We start from the raw sequence: 21,773 nt of genomic DNA on the forward strand, positions 1-21,773 counted from the left end.
TGTACTGTATTTCTGAGCAACCAGACAAAGATATTAGCCTCAGTTTTGAAATAAGAACCAACAAAGGGTCATGTTCTGGTGCAAATAATAATTAATATATATTTTGTCATCAAAGGAATATTTTCTGTCAGTCATATTAGAAATATCCACAAAGGTCAACAAAACCTAGAAACTGATTACTGTTAAACATGAGCTGATGCACATGTTAGCTGAACAGAGATCAGTTCTGCCCACTCAACATGATGAGATGCAAATCGTATTTACTTATTGAAAGCAGCTAATAAACTTAGTGGTCCTGTGGGTCATCCATAAATGTCTTAGTTTTAAGAGTACATTTATCCTCTTCCAATCAATTTAAAGCATATTACTTTTTAATATATAGTTCCGAAGGATACATGAGAATGAACTTCCGAGTCACAGAGTTCTTCTTATACATATTTTATGTTAAGTGTAGAAGCACTTATAAACAGATACACTCGCAGACAATTTGAAATCATAAGTTTACCCATGCTGTTTCAGTTTGTGAAGCAAAGCCTTATTCACTTGCATAATTTTCTTGCTTTAAATTAGAAATAACATTTCTATTGTTCAAATTGTTAAGCAAGGCTCATTTCAGTGCAAGCTATTGTCACACATTTACACCAAACAGTTAAGTGATATAGTACAGTATTTGCATGTCCACACCACACTATAAGCACATACAGACGAACAAATATGCTAAGGGTAGGATATTTGCATAAATTAATACCATCTAATCACCTGTTTACAGCACAAGAAACAGAAAATGAGGCACAAGAAACTGGGAAGATGAAGTCCACCACTTTCTTCTGTGAGCTTTTGACTGAAGCATAAAGCTGCTTTTATGTTGATCTTTTAACTTAATTTGATAAAACTGGGTCCAAAGGCTTTGTTACTACTTTCTAACATTTCAAAAATTTCAAGGCTTAAACGTTGAATGCTGGCCTCCCAGAATCTGAATTAAAAGACCAACATAAGATCAGCTAAAATGTGCTGAAGGGAATAAAGATGGAGTACAGGTACACCACACATTCTACTCATAGGATTTCAAATTCTTATTTAAGCACAATATTATTGCAACATTTTTTTGTTGGAGGAAGTTTTACATTTAAAGAAAACCAACCCAAGCTACAGACAGAATGACAGCACGACTGAACAGTACAAAGCTTCGGTAAGTAACAAACACTATGCTCCAACACTCCATGCCGCTTACCAAAGAGGGAGACTCTATGTCTGATCAAAGCTGCGAGTTTGCAGAAGATACTGAAGCAGAGAAACAATCAGGAAGAAAAGAAGTAAGATGAAATGAGAACTGGCAGCAATTATTATCACTAGAGAGGAATTCTGACAATGAGAGAAGCCTGAAGCAGATCAGGCTGGGCTGGTCTAAAATGTGCCCCATAAGTATGGCTATAGTTCGAGGTGTATACTTTCCTTTACTTTTAAGTTACAAAGTCTCTAGTAAGTGGACAAGATGCTTCTTTAACACCAATGCTACATTATATATCAGCCCAGGTCATGGTAAGTTCATTCATCCCTAACATAAATGTTTCATAAGGATAGCCAATTCTAAAATACATTTTTGCACTTTTTTTTAATTCCTTTTGTTCTTGTGTCACTTGAGAACACAATAACTTAGCTGCATCAGCCCTGCAAGCACAGTATTCAACATTAGATGTGGTTCCACAATTGGACAACATTTACTAAACAATTCTGAGTGTGCTAAGAATTACACTAACAGCCAATTTAAGATTATCAGTCGGGCTTGCAGTGTGGCTCACTTACATGCGCTAGAAGCTACATACACACCTTGCACTTTTTTCAATGAATCAAAATGGGGCACAGTCATTCCCTGGTTCATTCCCCAGGGCAATGTCTTGACCAGAATCAACCTGCCTGGTTTGAATTTAAATAAAGCTTGGCAGTTAACTGTTAGTTGTCGGTTAACTGGTGCATTCTCCACGGCAATGCCTCTACAAATCAGAGTCAACTTGCAAACCAACCAGCACTCTCTTCTCATACTGCATAAATTTTTGTTCCCTTTATAATTTGGTATTCTTGCGAATTGTCCAGATGAGTGCAAGACGAAAAGCATCGACAGCATGTCTCTTTTTTCAGCAATATATCTGGATTATAATTAACATTTTTCATCCCCTGTTCTGTTGGACCATCTGAAGGTATAATGAATAACAGAGATCAAAGAAATACATACAGAAAGGTTCAGTGCCAAATGGTAGCCCTAAAATAGAGTTCCCAAGCTCTAAAATTTCACATTTTGATCATCCTGAGATCTATCTTTGGGTGCAGAGGCTCCTTTTGTGACCTTCTTGTAGAAAAACAACTTGTTTGGAGGACCAAGTCCCTGCTTGGGATTTATCTACAACCCACTTATTTTCCAAAAAACGTATTAGATCTGTAGGGTGAATTTTCTTTTCAGTGAGGTGACTCTTTTAAAAGTAATGTAGGAAATTTATGGTACTGCATTTAAAATACAGAAACAAGGTTTTGCAAACCTATTTCAAGGAAAAGCAATCATTAGCTAGCCTCATTTGAAAGAAAAAGGAATCAAAGTGCTTTGGATCGACTCACCAGGTCAGACAGCATCTGTGGAGCAAGAAACAGGAGTTAATGGGCCGGATTCTGGCTGCCAAGGCGAGTGGCTCGAGTTGGGAAATTTCCCGACTTGGTAAAAAGTACCCCGAAATGCGCAATTTTCTTTGAGGGGGTAGATTCGGACCCGCCGACCCCAGAAGCAAAGCATAGGTGGCCACAAGGGTGGGCAAGTGCTAAGGTGGGCAGCTAATTAGAAGGCCCACTTCGGTTCTCTGAGACCTTGTCCCAGTTGTTTTAGAAGTTGTTAGACCCTCAAGCTCTCAACCCATGTCCCCTCATACCCTCCACACAAACCCAATGCAAACTTATGCCCTCCTCCCCACCCACCCCTATGGCCCCCTTATACCCTCCGTCCCACCTTCTTTGTCATTCACCCAGTATTCACATGGACAAACCTCAGAAGCCATGTGGAGATGAAAAAAACACCTCTTAATCTAATACAGCTTTCACTCCTACACACTTGATAGTGAAAAAACTCCCATTCATGAGTGAAAAAACTCCCATTCATGAAGTCCATTTAAAGATTTTAAATTTCAAGTGGTTACAATCTGTTATAAAAACAAACAAACTTATATTCCCACATCAAGGGCATTTAATCCTCTAATAGCCTCTTTGAGCTGTCAATCAAACTGTGAACTCAGAACCCCCTACTGAGGTAACTGTAGCTTTTGAAAATCAGCCAAGCATCCATAATGACTTAATCATAGCCCTTGGGGAAATGTCAACAAAAAGCTCAATTGAAACCGCATGACCAGATGCTACTCTTTTTTTCCTAACATACATATGCCAGGTTTTTTCAAAACTCTTGATGGCTGCTGGCTGCAGCCTGTTTTTTTTAAAGTTTAAAGAATGGGGCATTTAAAAAACTTCAGATCGTCACAGTTAGTAGTTTACATCTACTCAAACAATTCATGACTCCCACATTGCAGGTTAAGGCCCTTGCAACAGCCAAAATGGGATCTGTTTTAACACAGCACTGGATTCAAAATGCCCTGCTGAGTTCTGGTTTTCTCCTGTGTGAGTTTCTTGCCTCGTCTTTCTGACACTGTGAAAATCCGGCCCAATGTTTCAGGTCAATGACCTTTACCTGAAACATCAACTCTATTTCTCACTCCACAGAGGCTGCTTGGCCTGCTGAGTATTTCCAGAATTTTGTTTTGATTTCAGATTTCCAGCATCTGCGGTAGTTTGCTTTTGTATTGATATGCTTTGGATCGACTTCTATTCTGTCGAGTTTCCCATTCTTGGAGGAGTACATCTAGGATAAAGGGCAAGGGAAAATCCTGATGAAGCTGGATCCTTTGCAGAACTGTGCTTCATTTGGTCCATCCATGGTAGGCGTGAAGAGGCACAATTCACCCTGAAGTAGATCAGCATTACAAGAGTGTGAGCAAAACGAGCTAGAATAGGTATGCGAAAGGAATAGCAAGGGTGCTTAAAGTCCTTGTACTTCTAAAATACAAGAATTTTATGATCTGGTAAAAGCAAAAAGGAGAAAATCTCTCACAGGTTATGATCTCCAAATGGCTTTGTAACTTGATTTCTCTGATCTCTGAATTTGAGATAATCAAGTGCAGATTTATCTAGCTGTTGCGTTGAATATATTATGCGAATATATATATACTGAGTATCTTTATTTCTCGGCATTTAATTTTCTTCTTTGATTTTTTTTTTTACGTGTCCATAGTTTGTGTTCTTCTTATTTCTAATTAATCATATCTTTCAATTTTGTACTTTCTACATTACCAATCATATTCTTAAATTTCAGAATGCACATGGAATTGGGGAGACGGTGGCATAGTGGTAATGTCACTGGGCTAGTAATTCAGAGGCCCAGGTAATACTCTGGGAACATGGGTTCAAGTCCCACAAGAGTAGCCGGTAAAATTTAAATTCAATTAATAATTACGAAATATAAAGCTAGCCTCAGTAATAGTGACCACGAAACTATCACTGATTGTCACAAAAACCTACTTGGTTCACTAGTGCCTTTTAGGGAAAGAAATCCTTCCCTGGTCTGGCCTACATGTGACTCCAGGCCCACAGCAATGTGGTTGACTCTTAACTGCTCTCTGAAATGGTCTAGCAAGACAGTCAAGGGCAACTAGGGCTGGGCAACAAATGCTAGCCTTGCCAGCGACACCCACATCCCATGAAAGAATGAAAAAAACACACCTAATCAGAGGAAGACTACTATTATCTTGAAGAGCTTCGGCTGCAGGGATGGAACATGACAAAGCTGAATGGAACATGGTCCCAAGTCATAGTCCTCTATTGCCCAGACCTTACCTAAAGCCTTGGCTTATACTCACCAGATCTAAAGCCCAGCCTCAGCTTAATTTCTGCCCACACTGGGCTTGGCCCATAGTTTAACACTTGCTACTTCCCTGGACCATGAGGAAAGGTTTTGCTTCACCGAGCCTCAGTCCTGCCTTCTCCTTCAATCTGGACATGGTTCCCTCGTGAACTAATTTGATAGATCCCTCAAGCAAGCTGTGGAAGATGCACTGGTATATTGAAGAATGGGATTCTTTAAAGACTGTGATGGAATCTGTGCTTTCAAAGCTCATATTTTTTGAGACATACCATAAATGAAAAGAGAAACTGACAAAAGGAAACTGAACCTTCCAGTTTTTAAAGGAGACTAAGACTGAAACAGAGATTGGAAACCAAAGCTTCTGGGGAGACTGAAACTTGTTGATCCATATAAAAAGGACACAGAGCCATCCAAGTTCAGTAGTAGTTGATGATCCCAGTGGTGCAGTACAGGCAGGCTAATTACAACAGAGGCTAGATGTAGAATCTGAGGATAGGCGAATATACAGTTGCTGCAGCTGATTCTGTTATTGGAAGATAGTATTAGTGGATCTATGTCATCCAGACCATTGTAAGCAGGTCTAGGGAAACAGGTGCCATTTTTGGTTAAGACCGTGCCCATGGAACTCGGGTTGGTTCTGCACTGTTGTCAGCTGTGGCCATCAGGCTAAATCCTCAAAGAGGAGCCGAAATTCTATGTGAGGAAGACAGAGGTTCAAAGGACTTTGTGACTGAGATTGAGAACATATACACGAGTGGACGGCGGAGCCAATTCCTAAGATCTGTCTTCATTGTATCTGTCATTTAATGTGTAATTTATAGTTTATATTCAACCACAATTTGCCTGTTAATTCATGTTTAACTTATGTTGGTTCTGGGTTTTAGAGTGTAGGTGATTATTTAATGTATAGTGTTTGCTTTGTTTGACTCTTGTATAGTAAAAGTTCTTTTGTTATAAACCGTGGAATCTTGTGGCCTTATTCTTTCAGTAAATAACTGGAATTTCAGATGTTTTGTTTAAAAAAAGTTACTGGTTTCTACCGAGATCATAACAAGATTTAGGCTCATGGTGGCGTGAGGGGGAGGCAGGGGAGATCTGGCAAGGGCGGGGGGGACACATGTGGAAGGAGAAGGATCTAATTTCTGTACTATTTGTGAATAAATTGCAAATATGCTCACGATTTCACTATAAGAAGTGACGTGAACAGGGAAAATAGTCCCTCATGGAATGCTGACTACGAGGCTAAATCCAGATAGAGTTAGAGATCTATTGATGAAAAAGTGAAATAACAAAGAAAATGACCGAATCACTGATATTCTGCAGTATATGAGACATGGTACATACACAGTTTGGATTACTAGATTGTCTGAGATATCCTGCTCCTAAGTGATATGTTCCTAGGATATTTGTCAAATTCAGTGCCTGCTTTTCCAAGTGCATCATCAAAAACTCATTGAATTTGAATTTAGCAAATCATCTGAGGATAACAATATTAGCCCTTCTGCATATAATTTATGATGAACAGAGACAGATGATAGCATGTCCCTCTAATTCTGAGGAACTGCATGTTAACAAAAGCTCACACAAAAGCCTTTTATTAACTGGAGAATAAGAGACAGCTGGGAACGATTACCACGCAGAAATCCAAGCAAAGCATTCAGATGATGTCAAACCATAACAGCATCTTCCAGTAATTGATAATCATATTCTGAATCCCGTGAGATTACAGCCTCAAAATTACAAATGCGTACAATTTTCAGAATTTGGAGTGAATGGGTTTTCCTTGTTCTCTGGGTGGTAGAGTAGAAGGGGGTCATGATCGACAACTTGTGCTTCAAACATTTCATGCATAATACTATCCTCAGGAAGATTAATGATCAACATGTAATCGATGCTCATTTATTAAGATGAAATATGTGGTTTATTACCTAAAACTGTGAAAATGTATTGTTTGTCACATTAGTCAAATCATTTGTAACTAATTTTGATCTTGTTTTAAATCAGCCATGATGGTTCTATCTTAGGCTGTATTTGCACCATAATCATAGCAGCAATGAAAAGCGGGTGCACTTTGAAACAGCACTAAACTTGTAGTCTGAATCTAGGTCAGTCACGGTGTAAATGTAGCTTTTGAATAATCAAATTGAGAATCTGGCAGCATTGTAGTTAAAGCTTTTGTTTTGCTCCCAACTGTTCAAATGTCAGGCTGATAAACTCTGGAATCTACACAACAAACATCCGGAGAGATTGATAGTTTTGAAGGTATTTTAAATGATCAAAACTGGTGAAAGCAAGAATTGCCAGATTTCATGTGCAAGAGCTAAACTGGTGTCTTGATTCAACTTGATAGTTGAAGGAGGCACTAAAGAAAAGGCATTCAGAAAATTTAATAAATTATTAGCCTCCATATTCACGGTTTATCTCGCTGACTGAAACATTAACACCGCTGTATAATTTGCACCATAATCTATAGCACGTACCTGGCTATCATTTCCTTCTCTTTGTTTGAGGAATGCCCTCCACTGCCCAAGAGTTGAGCTGGAGTAGAAAGGAAGTATAAGCAATGATTCTTGAAGTATTGATTTATCAAAGGGAGCAAAATCTGAGGAACAAAAATGAATAGATTAGAGATTTAAGAGTTCTAATACAGAAATGCCATCGTTATGAACTAAGCAATTAGATCGCTAATCAAAATATTCAATATGCTTCCAGACAGTGGATAAACTAATACATTTTCTACACACCAACATATCTTCAAGGCACTTTAATACAATCATCATACATGATACTTGCTGGTAAAAATGTTATGCAATGTTTGCTCTGTAGTCACTTGGTATTAATGTAACGTTTCTGCTGATTTTAAAGATCTTGCTTTGCTATTTGCCATAAAGCAAGTTTGTGATGATGATGATGCGAGTGTTCTGATGAGTGCAAGACGAAAAGCTTAGACATGTCTCTTTTTTCAGCAATACTCAAGTTCTGTACTACCAAACGACTATTTGTGCAAACACCTTTTGAAAGAAAAATATGGTTAAGATACATCTACTGACATCGGTCAAAAGTTTCCGCTTCGGGCGCATTCGGCAATCTGGGTACAAATTGCACGAGATTTCAGAAGTGTTTCTGCTCAAACTCATCTACACATTGGCAAATATAACATGTTGTCCTTTTCAGTGTAATTAAAAAAAACGTTATTCACATTAAAAACAATTCCAGGATATATTTAAGAATGCTAACCTGGTGCAGTTTTATTAATACAGCTGAAAATAGGTCCATCACAAAAAAATAAATATTTTTAATCAGAGTGTCCAGTAACCTGATTTTAAATAACTGAAAATGACTTAAGAAATCTATTCAGAACCATTCACTAGCTATATTGGTGTGAAGTAGTTGGTTCCTTGGTAATTTGAAAAAAAATAAATTCTTTTAAAATGTGCACATTAGCGGCCTTATGCCCAAAGACAAGGTTAATTGCAAGAGCCTGCTTGAAGGTTTGCAAATGGATGCAATTTATGGAAACTTAATTCAATCTGGGGATCAGGCCAGTTTTTTTCGCCCGGGCTGGCTTATAGCAATTTATTTTTTAAACTAGTACAAAACAAGTGCAAAACACTCAGTTTGCACTGGCTGTAAATTATGCTTGAAATTGCTCAATCTGCTGCAATAATTTCAACTGATTGCATTGAAAAGAAAAACAGCACAGCCAAACAGAATCTCCTACCCTTTATGTGCAAGACATTGAGAACACATTCTCCGGAATCTGAACAATTATTTCATAGCTTTGAACAACTAACAATTTCAATAACCGACTGCATTATTAATTGTACTAGGAAATTTGGGGCATCAATGGCTCAGAGATGTCTGAGATTTAATGAAGACTCTGCTCTGTTCTCTTACTGGATCAGTGAGCACTTCGATACACTTCCCAGCACAAGTGACATGGTGCCACTGTCCTCTTCCTACTGACAACTCATGAGACTTTTCCAGTTGGCCCCTCTGTTTCTCAGTCATGGTGCTGGCAGGATACAGAATTAGGCTGTCTTTTCTCTGCAGTAACAACACAACCTGGAGTTCTCTCAGGACTCGAGAAGTGCTTGAATGAGCACCACAACAGTAGCAAGGAGGTTCATGTTACTACAGCGCAGCCAAGCAGCATTGTCATTCCTGGCCCTTGGGTAGCATCAGAAGAGTTCTAAGAATGGCACAGAGAGGCAACAGGAAAGGCACAATAGCAAAAGGAAGCACCTGTTGAAAATACAAACATATAAAATAGGAGCAGAAGTAGGCCATTTGGCCCCTCCAACCTGCTCCGCCATTCAATAAGATTATGGCTGATGTGTTTGTGTTTCGATTTCCACATTCCCATCTACCCCCGATAACCTTTGATTCCCTTGCCTAACAAGAATCTATCTACCTCTGTCTTAAAAATGTTCAATGACCCCACCTCCACAGCCCTCTGAGGCAGAGAATTCCAAAGTGGCACAACTCTCAGAAAAAATTTCTCCTCATTTCTGTCCTAAAAGGGCAACCACTAACTATTAAATAGTGCCCCCTACCTCCGGACTCACTCACAAGGGAAAACATCCTTTCCACATCCATCTTGTCGAGACTGTTCAGGATCTTATATATTTCAATCAAGTCACCCCTCACTCTTCTAAACTCCAATGGAAACAAGCCCGGTCTGTCCAACCTTTCCTCATAAGGCAACACGCTCATTCCAGGAATCAATCTAATAAACCTCCTCTGAACTGCCTCCAATGCATTTACTTCATTCCTTAAATAAGGAGACCAAAACTGCACACAGCATTCAAGATGCGGTCTCACCAATGCCTTGTGTAACTGAAGCATAACATCCTTACTTTCATGGTCAATTACTCTCATAATAAAGGATAGCATTCCATTAGCCTTCTTAATTACTTGCTGTATTTGCATACTAACTTTCTGTGACTCATGCACTAGAACACCTAGATCCCTCTGCACCTCGGAATTCTGCAGTCGTTCTCCATTTAAGTAATACTCTGCTTTTTTATTCTTCCTGCCAAAATGAACAACTTCACATTTTCCCACATTATGCTCCATCTGCCAGATTTTTGCCCACTCATTCAACCTATCTATAAAAGCCTGGAACCTCCTTGTGTCCTCTTCACAGGCTACTTTCCTACATATCTTTGTGTCATCTGCAAATTGAGCTACCATGCCTTCGCTCCTCTCATCTAAGTCATTGATGTAAATTGTAAAAAGTTGAGGCCCCAGCCCAGACCTTCGCGGGACTCCGTTCGTCAGATCCTGCCAATCGGAAAAAGACCCATTTACGCATACTCTCTCAGGGAGGAGGGAGAAAACAGTGAATTACAGACCGGTTAGCCTTTCAGTAGCAGGGAAAATGCTAGAGTCTATAATGAAGGATGTGATAACAGTTAGAAAATATCAATGGGATTAGACAAGCCAACATGGATTTATGAAAGGGAATTCATGCTTGACAAACCTGCTGGAGTTATTTCAGGATGTAACTAGTAGAATAGATAAGGGAGAACCAATGATGAGAATGAACCAATGAGAACCAAAAAGCTTTTGTTAAATGTCCCACATAAGAGGTTAGTGTGCAAAATTAAAGCACATGGGACTGAGGGTAATATATTGGCATGGATTGAGAATTGGTTGACAGACAGGAGACGGAGTAGGAATAAATGAGTCTTTTTCGGAGTGACTGGCGGTGACTAGTGGGGTTCTCCAGGGATCAGTGCTTGGGCCCCAGGTATTCACAACATTTATCAATGATTTAGATGAAGGAACCAAATGTAATATTTCCAAGTTTGCTGATGGCACAAAACTAGGTGGGAATGTGAGTGGTGAGGAGGATGTAAAAAGGCTTCAAAACGATTTAGACAAGTTGAGTGAGTGGGCAAATACATGACGGATGCAGTATAATGTGAATAAGTGTGAAGTTATCCACTTTGATAGAAAAAACAGAATGGCAGAGTATTATTTAAACGGTGATAGATTGGGAAATGTTGATGTACAAAGGGTGTCCTCATTTACCAGTCACTGAAAGCAAGCGTGCAGGTGCAGCAAGCAGTTAAGAAGCCAAAGGCCTTCATTGTAAGATGATTTGAGTACAGGAGCAAGGATGTCTTATGGCAGCTGTACAGGGCCTTGATGAGACCACACCTGGAGTACTGTGTACAGTTTTGGTCTGCTCATCTCAGGAAGGATATACCTTCACGAGACTGATTCCTGGGATGGCAGGATTGTCGTATGAGAAGAGATTGGATCGACCTGTATTCACTGGAGTTTAGAAAAGTGAGAGGGGTCTCATTGAAACGTATAAAATTCTGAAAGGGTTGGACAGGCTGGATGCAAGGAGGATGTTTTCCCTGGCTGGGAGGGGTCAAGAACAAGAGGTCACAGTGTCAGGATACAGGGTAGGCCATTCAGGACTGAGATGAGGAGATATTTCTTCATTCAGAGGGTGGTGAACTTATGGAATTCTCTACCACAGAAGGCTGTGGAGGCCAAGTCACTGAATATATTTAAGGAGGAAATAGATTTCTAGATGCTAAAGGTGTCTAGGGGCATGGGGAGAGAGTGGGAGTATGGCGTTGAGATAGAAGATCAGCCATGATCATACTGAATGGCGAAGCAGGCTTAAAAAGGGCCGAATGACCTACTCCTGCTCCTACTTTCTAAATTTTTAAGCCTGGCACCTGGCAGGCAACACAGCTGTCTCTTGCTCTTTGCTGCAGAGAACAGTGTCAATCCCCCTCACTATACTGTCCCCTACTACCACTACATTCCTTTTTGCTCCCCCTGCTTGAATGGCTTTTTGTACCTTGGTGCCATAGCCAGTCTGCTCATCCACCCTGAGGACTTCACTTTCGTCCACACAGGTAGCAAGCACCTTGTACCTGTTTGACAATTTCAACGTCTGAGGCTCCTCCATAACTGCCTGCTCGGTCCCTTTACCTGCCTCACTCGCAGGTACATCCTTCTGTCCCTTACCACTGTCCAAAACAGACGACCTTATTCAAAGAGGCGTAACCGTGGAACAAAGTATCCAGGTATTTCTCTCCCTCCCTTATGTTGCACAGTGTCTGCAGTTCAGCTTCCAGATCAACAATCCTGATCTGGAATTCGTCTAGCAGCTTATACTTTCTGCAGATGTGTTTGCCTTTGATCGCCTTGGCGTCCAGGAAACCCACATTCCACAGCTGCAACATAACACCCGTCCTGCCATTGTTTTTATGTTTTTACTTAATTTAATTACTTTCTTATTAAAATTAATTCCTACGTATACTACAATTTATTGTGCTTATTAAAAGCTATTACCACCTACAACTAAAAGTTATACGTTACTTAATTACACAGGTTGGGTATTTATTTTATGTATTTTAAAGTTTTAGTTATTTTTGTTTATTTATTTGTATTTACTTTAATAAATAAACACTACTACTCCTGATAATGTTTACTACTGCTATTACAAAAAATGTATTATGAAGAAAACTTTACGGTTACCAATACATTGAACCAATGTTTAAAAGATAAATGAACAAAACAAGTAAAATACTCACCAACCGCTTACCCCTAGTTCCCTATGATGTCACACTTGATTTTCTCCAAATCTGGCTAGTCCACTGAGATTCACGGCCAGCACCAGCAGCTAGCTCTTTTATTTCCTGGCTCCTCTCTCACATCTTCTCGCGCTCTTATCTCCTGGTTCCTCTCTTGCTCCTCCTCACGCTGTTATCTTCCGGCTCCTCTGTCACTCCTCCTCGCGCTCTTTTCTCTCCTGGCTCCTCTTTCATTCCTTCTTGAGCTCTTTTCTCTCCCTGCTCCTCCCTCGCTCCTTCTCGCGCTCTTTTATCTCCTAGCATATTAAAACTATTTCGACATTAAGTCCAGTGTTTTGACATGTGTCTATTCTTTAATTTTTATGGTTAAGTGGTGTTTTCGATCTCTTTGCAATGGGACAGGAAGTCACCTCTGTGCTCCAGCACGCAGGGAATGGTCTGTAGACTCTGCTGAAAAGATATCGTGAAACTTCTGCTTTGTTGTATGTCCCTATTTCCTTTTTCTGCAGAATGATCTGCCAATCATTCTAACTACGCATATGGGAATGCACATAGCCAACCCGAGTAAGGACTTCATAACAGTAGGGTGGGATGCAAAGCAGTGCCCTGACTGAAGTGAAGTTTGCAGAATGCCTTCATAGTTGAGAATAGATTTTTCTAAGGCTTCCTTTCAAATTGACATCTCAGATACGGACATTCAAAATCTATGGGGCACACCAGGTCAGCGCCTGGTCTTTATAACAACATAGGCCCAGGGAATGCCAAGGTTGAGAGTTTGAATAACAATCGGAGCAGTCAATGCTCGATGTGCTGAATAGTCTCTTTCTTCTGGCTGTAGTGACTCCTTGGGTAGGGTTTTCCCAGCTCTGGGATGGTGGGCTGAGAGACGGGGGCCAACTCCCTGATACAGTTCTTTCACCAGGTAGTTTCCCAGTGGCAGGACCGGTTGCGGATTGGCTCTCTGCCAAACTGAGTCCAGCAGCCAATTTCAATAATTAAAGGCCCTATTAAGGCCGATTTTGCCATTGGAGGAGAAGCCTCCCAGCATGTGGGGACCGCTAGTTTCATGGAGGCGGCCTCCTTTCCAGGATGGGGAGGCAAGGGCAATGGAGTTTGCAGGGAAGTCTGGCCTCGTGGCTCCGAAAGATCAAACGGAGGGGCTTGCCTGCCTAGCCCCTCTGATTTTTCCATTTTTTTTTTTACTTAGGAGTCTGAGGGCGCCTGAAAATGGGGCACTTTCTCAATCCCCAACCTGCCTCAGTAGTGCCCATTGTCCTGGTGGGATTTGACAAGGAGTGAGAGCTGCTGGCCCACTGATTGGATCAGCAGCATCTACATCCCACCCTCTGTCCTTAATTGGACGGTGAGCCCGGAGACAGTCAATTATGAGGCTGCCTCTGGAAGATTGCTGAGCCGTTCCCGCTACCGGCAAGCGCGGGCTTGGGTCCCCATTTGGTCCCGAGGATGGGGTTCTGAAGACAGTAGTAAAATAATGCAGCCCTATGACTCTATGATTCAAGCACTTCTTGATTTGACATGTCATGCCGGTAACATAGCTCTCTTTTCAACAAGCTTACTCAGGTGCAATTCTGATCGAAGTGTTGGAATTTCTGGCAAGCAGCTTTTGCCCTTATTATCATAATACTTGCAAACATGCACCACTGTAGGGTTGGAAGCATCTTCTGTTGGCAATCACTGCCATTGGAATTTAGTGTAAATTTTAGAACGGTTGTAATGCTAGTGATTCCATCTGATGCCCCAAGGCGTACAATTTCCACAGAGATTCTTCCAATGATCTCCGGCAAGTTCAGCAGGAGATAGGTGGCATCTTGGAGAAACACTTAAGCCACTTCTCCAAGATTTTTGTCAAAATTACAGCAGGTTGGGACATTTCCCCCACAGAAACTGGTGACACAAATTTTGATCTCTTACTTTTGCTCTTCGAATATCTTAGATTTCAGGCCCATGGTGGTGAAATTGGTCTGCACAAGGAGCACAGAACGGGCTTATAGCAAACTGGCAGCTGGTTATACAATGCAACAGTCTTTAATTTCCATTGACTTGGAAAATATTGCCAACATTTTTAATTTCGAACCAAGTAAAAGTGACTAGGAAACAAGTCTCCAATAGAAAGTCTGAACTATTGTCCTGTGAATGTCAATGGAAAGCAGATCAGGTGCGGTGAAAGAAATCAGTTGCTAATTCACTACGAAACCTTTTCTCACAGCTGGCACGGACCAATTTTCCCCCCGATGTTATTATTTAGGTTATGTAATAGCTTTCTAGTCTACATACAATCAGAACATTAGAATAGAGTTATGGTAGAACATTTTTGCGCTGCACTGAAATTGAATGGGTGTGTAGTTTTAATCTGATGTGGTGTGGCTGTAGAGTGTGGCACTGGTTGGAACACAAAGTAATTTGTCCTGTTCCGAAGAAGAGTTATATTGGATGTGAAACATTAACTCTGTTTCTCTCTCCACAGATGCTGTCAGACCTGCTGAGTTTTTCCGACACTGTTTTTATTTCAGATCTCCAGCATCCACAGTATTTTGCTTCTACTGAAGAGTTTGTCCTGTCCTGCTGTAAAGCACAATCTCTAATTAAGTACCCTTTTAATCCATAATACAGTCCAGTTTATTACTTATTACACAAATACAAGGCCTTACTGAACTCAACTCTATTACTTTGGTAATGAGCTTGAGATAAGTAAAGCTCCCATATTTACCTTTGCAAAGAACTTGATTTCCTGCTCATGAGGGGATTTCTCAACTCTTCCACTGCTTACAACAGCCTCTGCATTGTTGGAGAAAGAAGTAACATTGGAGGAAGCATATTTAACAATTACTTCTCAAACAAAAGAATGAATTCAGTGCTCAGACAGCAATTGCTCCAACTTTTATCGGGTTGTATGTTAGATATAACAGCATTGTATGCTTTTGTTATTTTTGAATGGGACCATTCTCCACATAACACTGAAGAGTACATGCAAGTCACTGACCAAGCATAATCAAGTTTTGATGTCCGATTGTTCCAACACCATCCATAACTCTGTCATTTCTCATGTGGTATATAAAGAACTATAGAGAAGTTTCAACACAGAAATAGGCCATTCAGCCTAACCAAACTATGTCAGTATTTACCCTCCATACAAGCAAACAGTTCTAATTACCTGCCCTATCTCACTATTCCTTCATTCTTTTTTCGTCATCCACCAATCCAACCAAATCTTCAATGTTGAAATGTTCTCTCCCTTAATAACCTTGGAAGCGACTTCCACAGCCACAACTCTCTATGCAAAGAGGTTTCTCCTGCACTCTGTGCTAAATCTCCTACATTTAATCTTGTATTTTATTCTAGACTCCTACATACAAATCACTGAAACAGTGAATAAAAGTGCTCCTAGAATAGAACCCTATAGGATACCACTTCTACTTTCAAATACTCTGGAATAAACAGCCCTTTCTTGAGTGTTTTCTCCCTTCTAACCAGTTTTAAAATCAACTGGCTTTCGTCCTCCGATATACCCCTTAATCCTCCTGCGTAGTACTTTATCAAAGACCTTCTAAAGTTCCTCTACACTACAGCCACTGCATTATCTCCATTTATCATCTGTTACCTGCCAAAAAAACTCCAGGAGATTTATCAAGCACAACTGTCCCTTTAGAAAATTGTGTGGCAATGTCTATTTTCTTTTACTTAAAATGTGGCAATTTCATCATTAATTAAAGGCTTGAAGATTTCCCCTACTAAATGTGTTGGGCTAATGGGCCTGTAAATACCCAGTTTAGCTGTTTCCAGGTTTAAAAATAGATACTAGTCAATCTACAGCCCCTCTGGCACACATCTGTATCAATGAACCGTGAAATATAGGGCCTCAGCAATTCATCTTCATGAGGATTTTGTGTGCATCCCATTGTGCTACCACTGTCTTATTTAGTAATTAATAACCATAGCTGAATTATTTTAATTGATCCTCAGGCTCAATCTATGATTAAGAGATTCCAATTCTCATGGATAATACTGAAAGAATTTTCCTCTGTATTTAGCTTCTTCTCTAGCCAAGCTCATTTTTAGTTTCCTGTTTGTACTTCTAATGACTGATTACACCAGTTTTAGGTTCCTGTATTCCCCTCACTTTTCTCCCCTGAAGTTTGTAGAATTTGCATTGTCTTACTAATTCACGTAGGGCTGCATTTCTTCAATAAGTACATATTAGTCCTTGGTATGCAAGTATCCTGCACCCTTCAATTAAAGTTTGCTTGGGAGCAAATACATAATCATCCACACACTCTGGTGTCTCATTCCTGAGGGTAATGACTCTTTATAAAATAGAACATCCAATATCTAAAATAACACGTTAATATATATTCCAGATTTACTATTTCTATCTCAAATAACCTATCCAACCAGATATAATCCTAAACCATATATAACAAAAATCCCAATCACATATCCTCCATATCAAAAATCTTAAACATACATCCTCCATATCAAAAAGCTCAATCATATCAGTTTTTATTTCTCCAATGAAAATAACTAACTCCATCCTGATGAAAGAGTGCCTGAACATTTTGATCACTTCTCTGTGGTTCTTCTGGGCTTCTATATCCCCCATGATATGTACGGTGAAAACTGAACACATGCACATGTATCAAAGCTAATATGTTTTATTACACAATAATATGCAAATATGAATCAAGTTATTTCAACAGTTATACCTATATGAGCCACAAACTCTTGAGCTATGTCCAACCACTGCAACAATTTCTTCAGAAAACCATAGGCAAATCTCTTCTCAATTGAGGATATGTCCAGTTCCATGTCCTTCAAACCTCTGTAAAAGTTTGTAAAAAGTTGTTACTTTAGACGCATTAAAAATATAAACTGTTCATACAATGAAATTGTTTCAAAGTCATGGAGCCATTCCTTCACTGTCACTTGGTCAAAATCCTGAAAAACTCCCTTCCTAACAGCACTGTGGGTGTACCTATACCACATGGACTGCTGCGGTTCAAGAAGGCAGCTCACCACCACCTTCTCAAGGGCAACTAGGGATGGGAAATAAATGCTGGCCCAGCCAGCGACAGCCACATCCTATGAATGAATAAAAAAAATGTCTTTGCCCTAAAAGAGAAACCATCTGATCAACTGCCACTCCCCCCTGTCCCAACAGGAGTCCCTCTTCTACGACTCCTGGATCAGAATATTCTGCAGCTCTCCCACATTTCCCTCTCCAACTCCATGAGGCCTACTATCTGCTCCATTACCTCTTCCAACTGAGTGCTTAACTTTCCTCAGCACACTACACATGAATCATTAGCTGCTGCTCCACAGCTTTCTCCTGCCGCTGTTCGCTCCCTCACCTTCAAAATGACAGTCAGTACCTCCCTCAAAGAAAACCCAAAACTATTCTGTCACCTATTTCTGACCTTTCCTTCTGCCCACCCATACCCTTGAAAAAACCATCATGATCCAATTAATTTACCAACCACTCTGCTTGTTGAAATATCTCTAGGCTCCTGCAGCGCCAAAAATGGCCTGGGCAACTTAAACTATGACACATTATTTCTCCTTATCCTCCTCAATCTCTCCGTGGTCTTCAGTAAAGTTGATCGCTCCAAATCCCTCCACTTGCATATAATGATTCCCTTCCTATCTGCCCTTACCTAGCCATATCTTCTGAGATGACTTCTCCAATCAATCCCACATTATCATTCACACTCGGCCTTGGCCTGTCTCATTTCTCTATTTACCTGCTATCTCCAGTAATGCTATCCATAAACATGGGGTCCAGTTCCAAATATCAATTAATTTATGAGATGAGTTCACTGCTGGCAAGGCCAGCATTTATTGTCCATCTCTAATTGCCCTCGAGAAGATGGTGGTGAGCTGCCTTCTCGAACTGCTGCAGTTTGTGTGGCGAAGATACTCTGTTAAGGGAAGGATCCCAGGATTTTAAGCCAGCGATAATGAAGGATTGGTGATATATATCCAAGATAGGATGGTTTGTGACTTGGAGGGAAACCTAGAGATGATGGTATTCCTATGTGTCAGTTGTCCATGTCCTTCTGGATGGTAGTGGTTGTGAATTTGGAAGGTCCTGTTGAAGGAGTTTTGGCAAGCAACTGCAGTGCATCTTGTAGATGCTACACACTGTTGGTACAGTTCACCGGCAGTGGAGGGAGTGAATATTTAAGGTGGTGGATGATCAAGCTGGCTCCTTTGCCTTGGATGATGTCGAACATCGTGAGCATTGTTGAAGCTGCACTCATCCATGCAAGTGGAGAGCATTCCATCAAACTCTTGACTTGCATGCGTTATATGTGATGGACAGACTTTGAAGAGTCAGGAGTTAAAGTCACTTGCTGCACGATACCTTGGCCTGAATTTTTACGGAGACAGGAGGGCTCTGCGCCTTATCCAAAATGAAGCCAGAGCCCTGATTCTGGAACTCTTGCCCCTGAACCCGGCACCCACTGCTTTCGCCGGCGTGACGGAACAGTGACAGGACGTGCTTTGCACACCTGTGGTACATGGAGGCAACTGCAGGAGGAAAAGTGTAGCTGCCTTCAAACAGATCCAATTTTCTTTACTGGGATTTCCATTACAGGACTCATGGGCTTTAGACATTTGAGGAAAAGGTCAAAAGTTACCAGAGTTATTTGGGGAGGCGAGATGCCTTTGGGAGAGGTCAGGTACCCCTTTGGGCTGACATGAAGGGTATGATGGGGCATGGGATGTGTGTGTTGGGGGTGGGGGGGTGGGGGAGGTTGAGGGCTATAGTGCTATTTCTTGTTTCATTGCTTTTATTGTAACTGAGACAAAGTATCAGAGTATGAGGAAAGCCTATTAAACAGCTCCCCTCAGCACCCGAAGGCCCTTGTTGCTACCTCGTAACTCTTTCTGGGCTGAGTGAGCCCAACTCCTGTTAGAACCCGCCCAGCTTCCCCGGAACAAAAAGATTCAGGGCACTTTCTCCCGAGTTGGGTCTGTGGTGTTGGGAATTTTTCCAACTCTGCGCTCCTGGCTCAAGAGCGAAAATTCAGCTCCTAGTCTCCCTAACCTGTTATTGTATGGCATTTATGTGGCTGGTCCAGTTATGTTTCTAGTCAATGGTGATTCCAGGATGTTGAGGGTGCAGAATTCTATAATGATAATGCTATTGAATATCAAAGTTGGGGGAGGGTGGTTAGACTCTCGTTTGTTATTGAGGGTCATTGCCTGGCATTTGTGTGGCATGAATATTACTTGCCACTTATCAGACCTCCCTGATGCTGTTCAGGCTTTCCTGTTAAACTCCTGACAACCAATTGGTGAAGGAGGTGACCATAAGCCAATCACTACTTAGTTTTAGATTTATTTCACAAAGTGAAACATTACAACTGTGTAACTTCTAATTCTACAACCCACCACCAGTGTCAAAAAGTGTCTCTTTATATGTGCTCAAGTGATCACCTAATGAATGCGTCTTAATTTATACAATTAACAATCCTGCTTGAACTGCTGCTAGACAATATGGCATCAAATCATGGATAAGCTAAAGCTATCACCAGATTATTCTACATTCCAAGGAGAATGCCTACTTGGGTACCCATTTCTGAAAGCAACTGCTTTGTGCAGAGATTTGAGATCAACAAAATCTCCTCAATACCTGCCACACCACTCCCTATAGACATCTGCAACTTGAAACTACAGAAAGCACCAACAATTTGTAGAAATAGCCAGAGAAAAATCAACCTAATTTATAAATATCCTTTCAAATAATGCAGCTGGGGGTCCTTCCTGTTGCTGAGCGTGTGTTCAGCTCAACGAAGTTAAGGGCGTTGGCTGAAGTATTGAAAAGACACCACTAGTGTCAAATCAACGTGTGACGTCAAGATCAGCCTGCTCTGCTTCCATCCAGCTGACAGGGGGGAGGTGATGGCATAGTAGTATTGTCACTGGCTAGTATTCCAGAGACCCAGGGTAATGCTCTGGGGATTTGGGTTCAAATCTCACCACAGCAGATGGTGAAATTTGAATTCAATAAACTGATGATGACCGTGAAACCATTGCTGATTTTATGTAAAAAAAAAACCCTCTGGTTCACTAATGTCCTTTAGGGAAGGAAATCTGTCCTTGCCTACAGGCAGAGCTGGGACCAGTGTCCTTGTGGGGGCTTTGGCTAGTTCTGTTGGGGAGTATTTAAACTAGTGTGGCAGGGGAATGGGATTCCAGGAGTAGAATCAGATAGGTCCGATTCAGATCAGAAAAATGGAGGTAGAACATTAGTTAGGGACGTTGTGGTAGATATGGAGTTACAGGAGAAGCAAAGTTTAAGTCCAGCAAGAGAAATTGATGGGGTTAAACTGTTTATACTTCAATGCAAGGAGTATTACAAACAAGGTAGATCAGTTAAGGGCACAGGTAGACACATGGCAGCAGGATGTCATTGCTATAACGGAGACCTGGCTAAAGGATGGACAAAACTGGCAACTTAATATCCCTGGTTATAGAGTCTTCAGACATGATAGAGTAGGATATAAAGAAAGGAGGGGTGGGGTGGGGTGGTAGCACTAATGGTTAAAGAATCAATTCCAGTTGTGAGATGGGATGATATACTAAATGGGTTAACAAACAAGGCTTTATGGATTGAGGTTAGAAATAAAAAGGGGGCAGTCGCACAACTGGGAGTATACTACAGACCCCCAAATAGTGAAAGGGAGATAGAAGAACAAATATGTCGGCAAATTTCTGCTTGTAAGAACAAGAGGGCAATAATAGTAGGAGGCTTCAACTATCCTAATATCAACTGGGATTCAAACAATATAAGGGGCACTGAGGGAGAAAAATTCATGCAGTGTCCAGGAAAATTTTTTCAATCAATTAGTGACAAACCCAACGAGAAGAGATGCAATTCCAGACCTAGTCTGGGGAACGAAGAAGGGCAAGTGGGTGAAGTGGCAGTTAGCGACCATATCGGGGACAATGGTCACAATTCAGTTAGATTTAGCATTACCATGGAAAAGGACAGAGATAGGCAGGAGTAAAAGTCTTGAACTGGGGGAAGGCAAATTTTGGACTGAACAGCACTGCTGGAGGATAAAACAGTTGAAAACCAGTGGGAAGCACTAAAAAGCGAGATCCTAATTGTACAAAGTAGACATATCCCCTACAAAATTAAGAGTGGTACTGCCAAATCTAGAAGCTCCCTGGTTGTGTAGAGGAATACAGGGGAAGATCAAACAGAAAAAGAAAGCGTACGATAGGCACAA

General features: G+C 40.9%; 1 protein-coding gene across 1 annotated transcript in view; it reads right to left on the minus strand.

The window, feature by feature from the left end:
* LOC144671280 (ryanodine receptor 1-like) overlaps positions 1-21,773 on the minus strand; it is a 473,493-nt gene that overhangs the window by 164,062 nt on the left and 287,658 nt on the right. Inside the window, exons 58-61 of the mRNA XM_078533089.1 lie at positions 17,238-17,353; positions 15,245-15,312; positions 7,429-7,550; positions 1,232-1,281 (exon numbers count right to left, since the gene is read on the minus strand). Of these exons, the coding sequence (XP_078389215.1) occupies positions 1,232-1,281; positions 7,429-7,550; positions 15,245-15,312; positions 17,238-17,353 (356 nt within the window). The remainder of the gene's footprint in view (positions 1-1,231; positions 1,282-7,428; positions 7,551-15,244; positions 15,313-17,237; positions 17,354-21,773) is intronic.

Source organism: Cetorhinus maximus, chromosome 32, assembly GCF_964194155.1.
Source record: "Cetorhinus maximus chromosome 32, sCetMax3.hap1.1, whole genome shotgun sequence".
NCBI classification, from domain to species: Eukaryota; Metazoa; Chordata; class Chondrichthyes; order Lamniformes; family Cetorhinidae; genus Cetorhinus; species Cetorhinus maximus.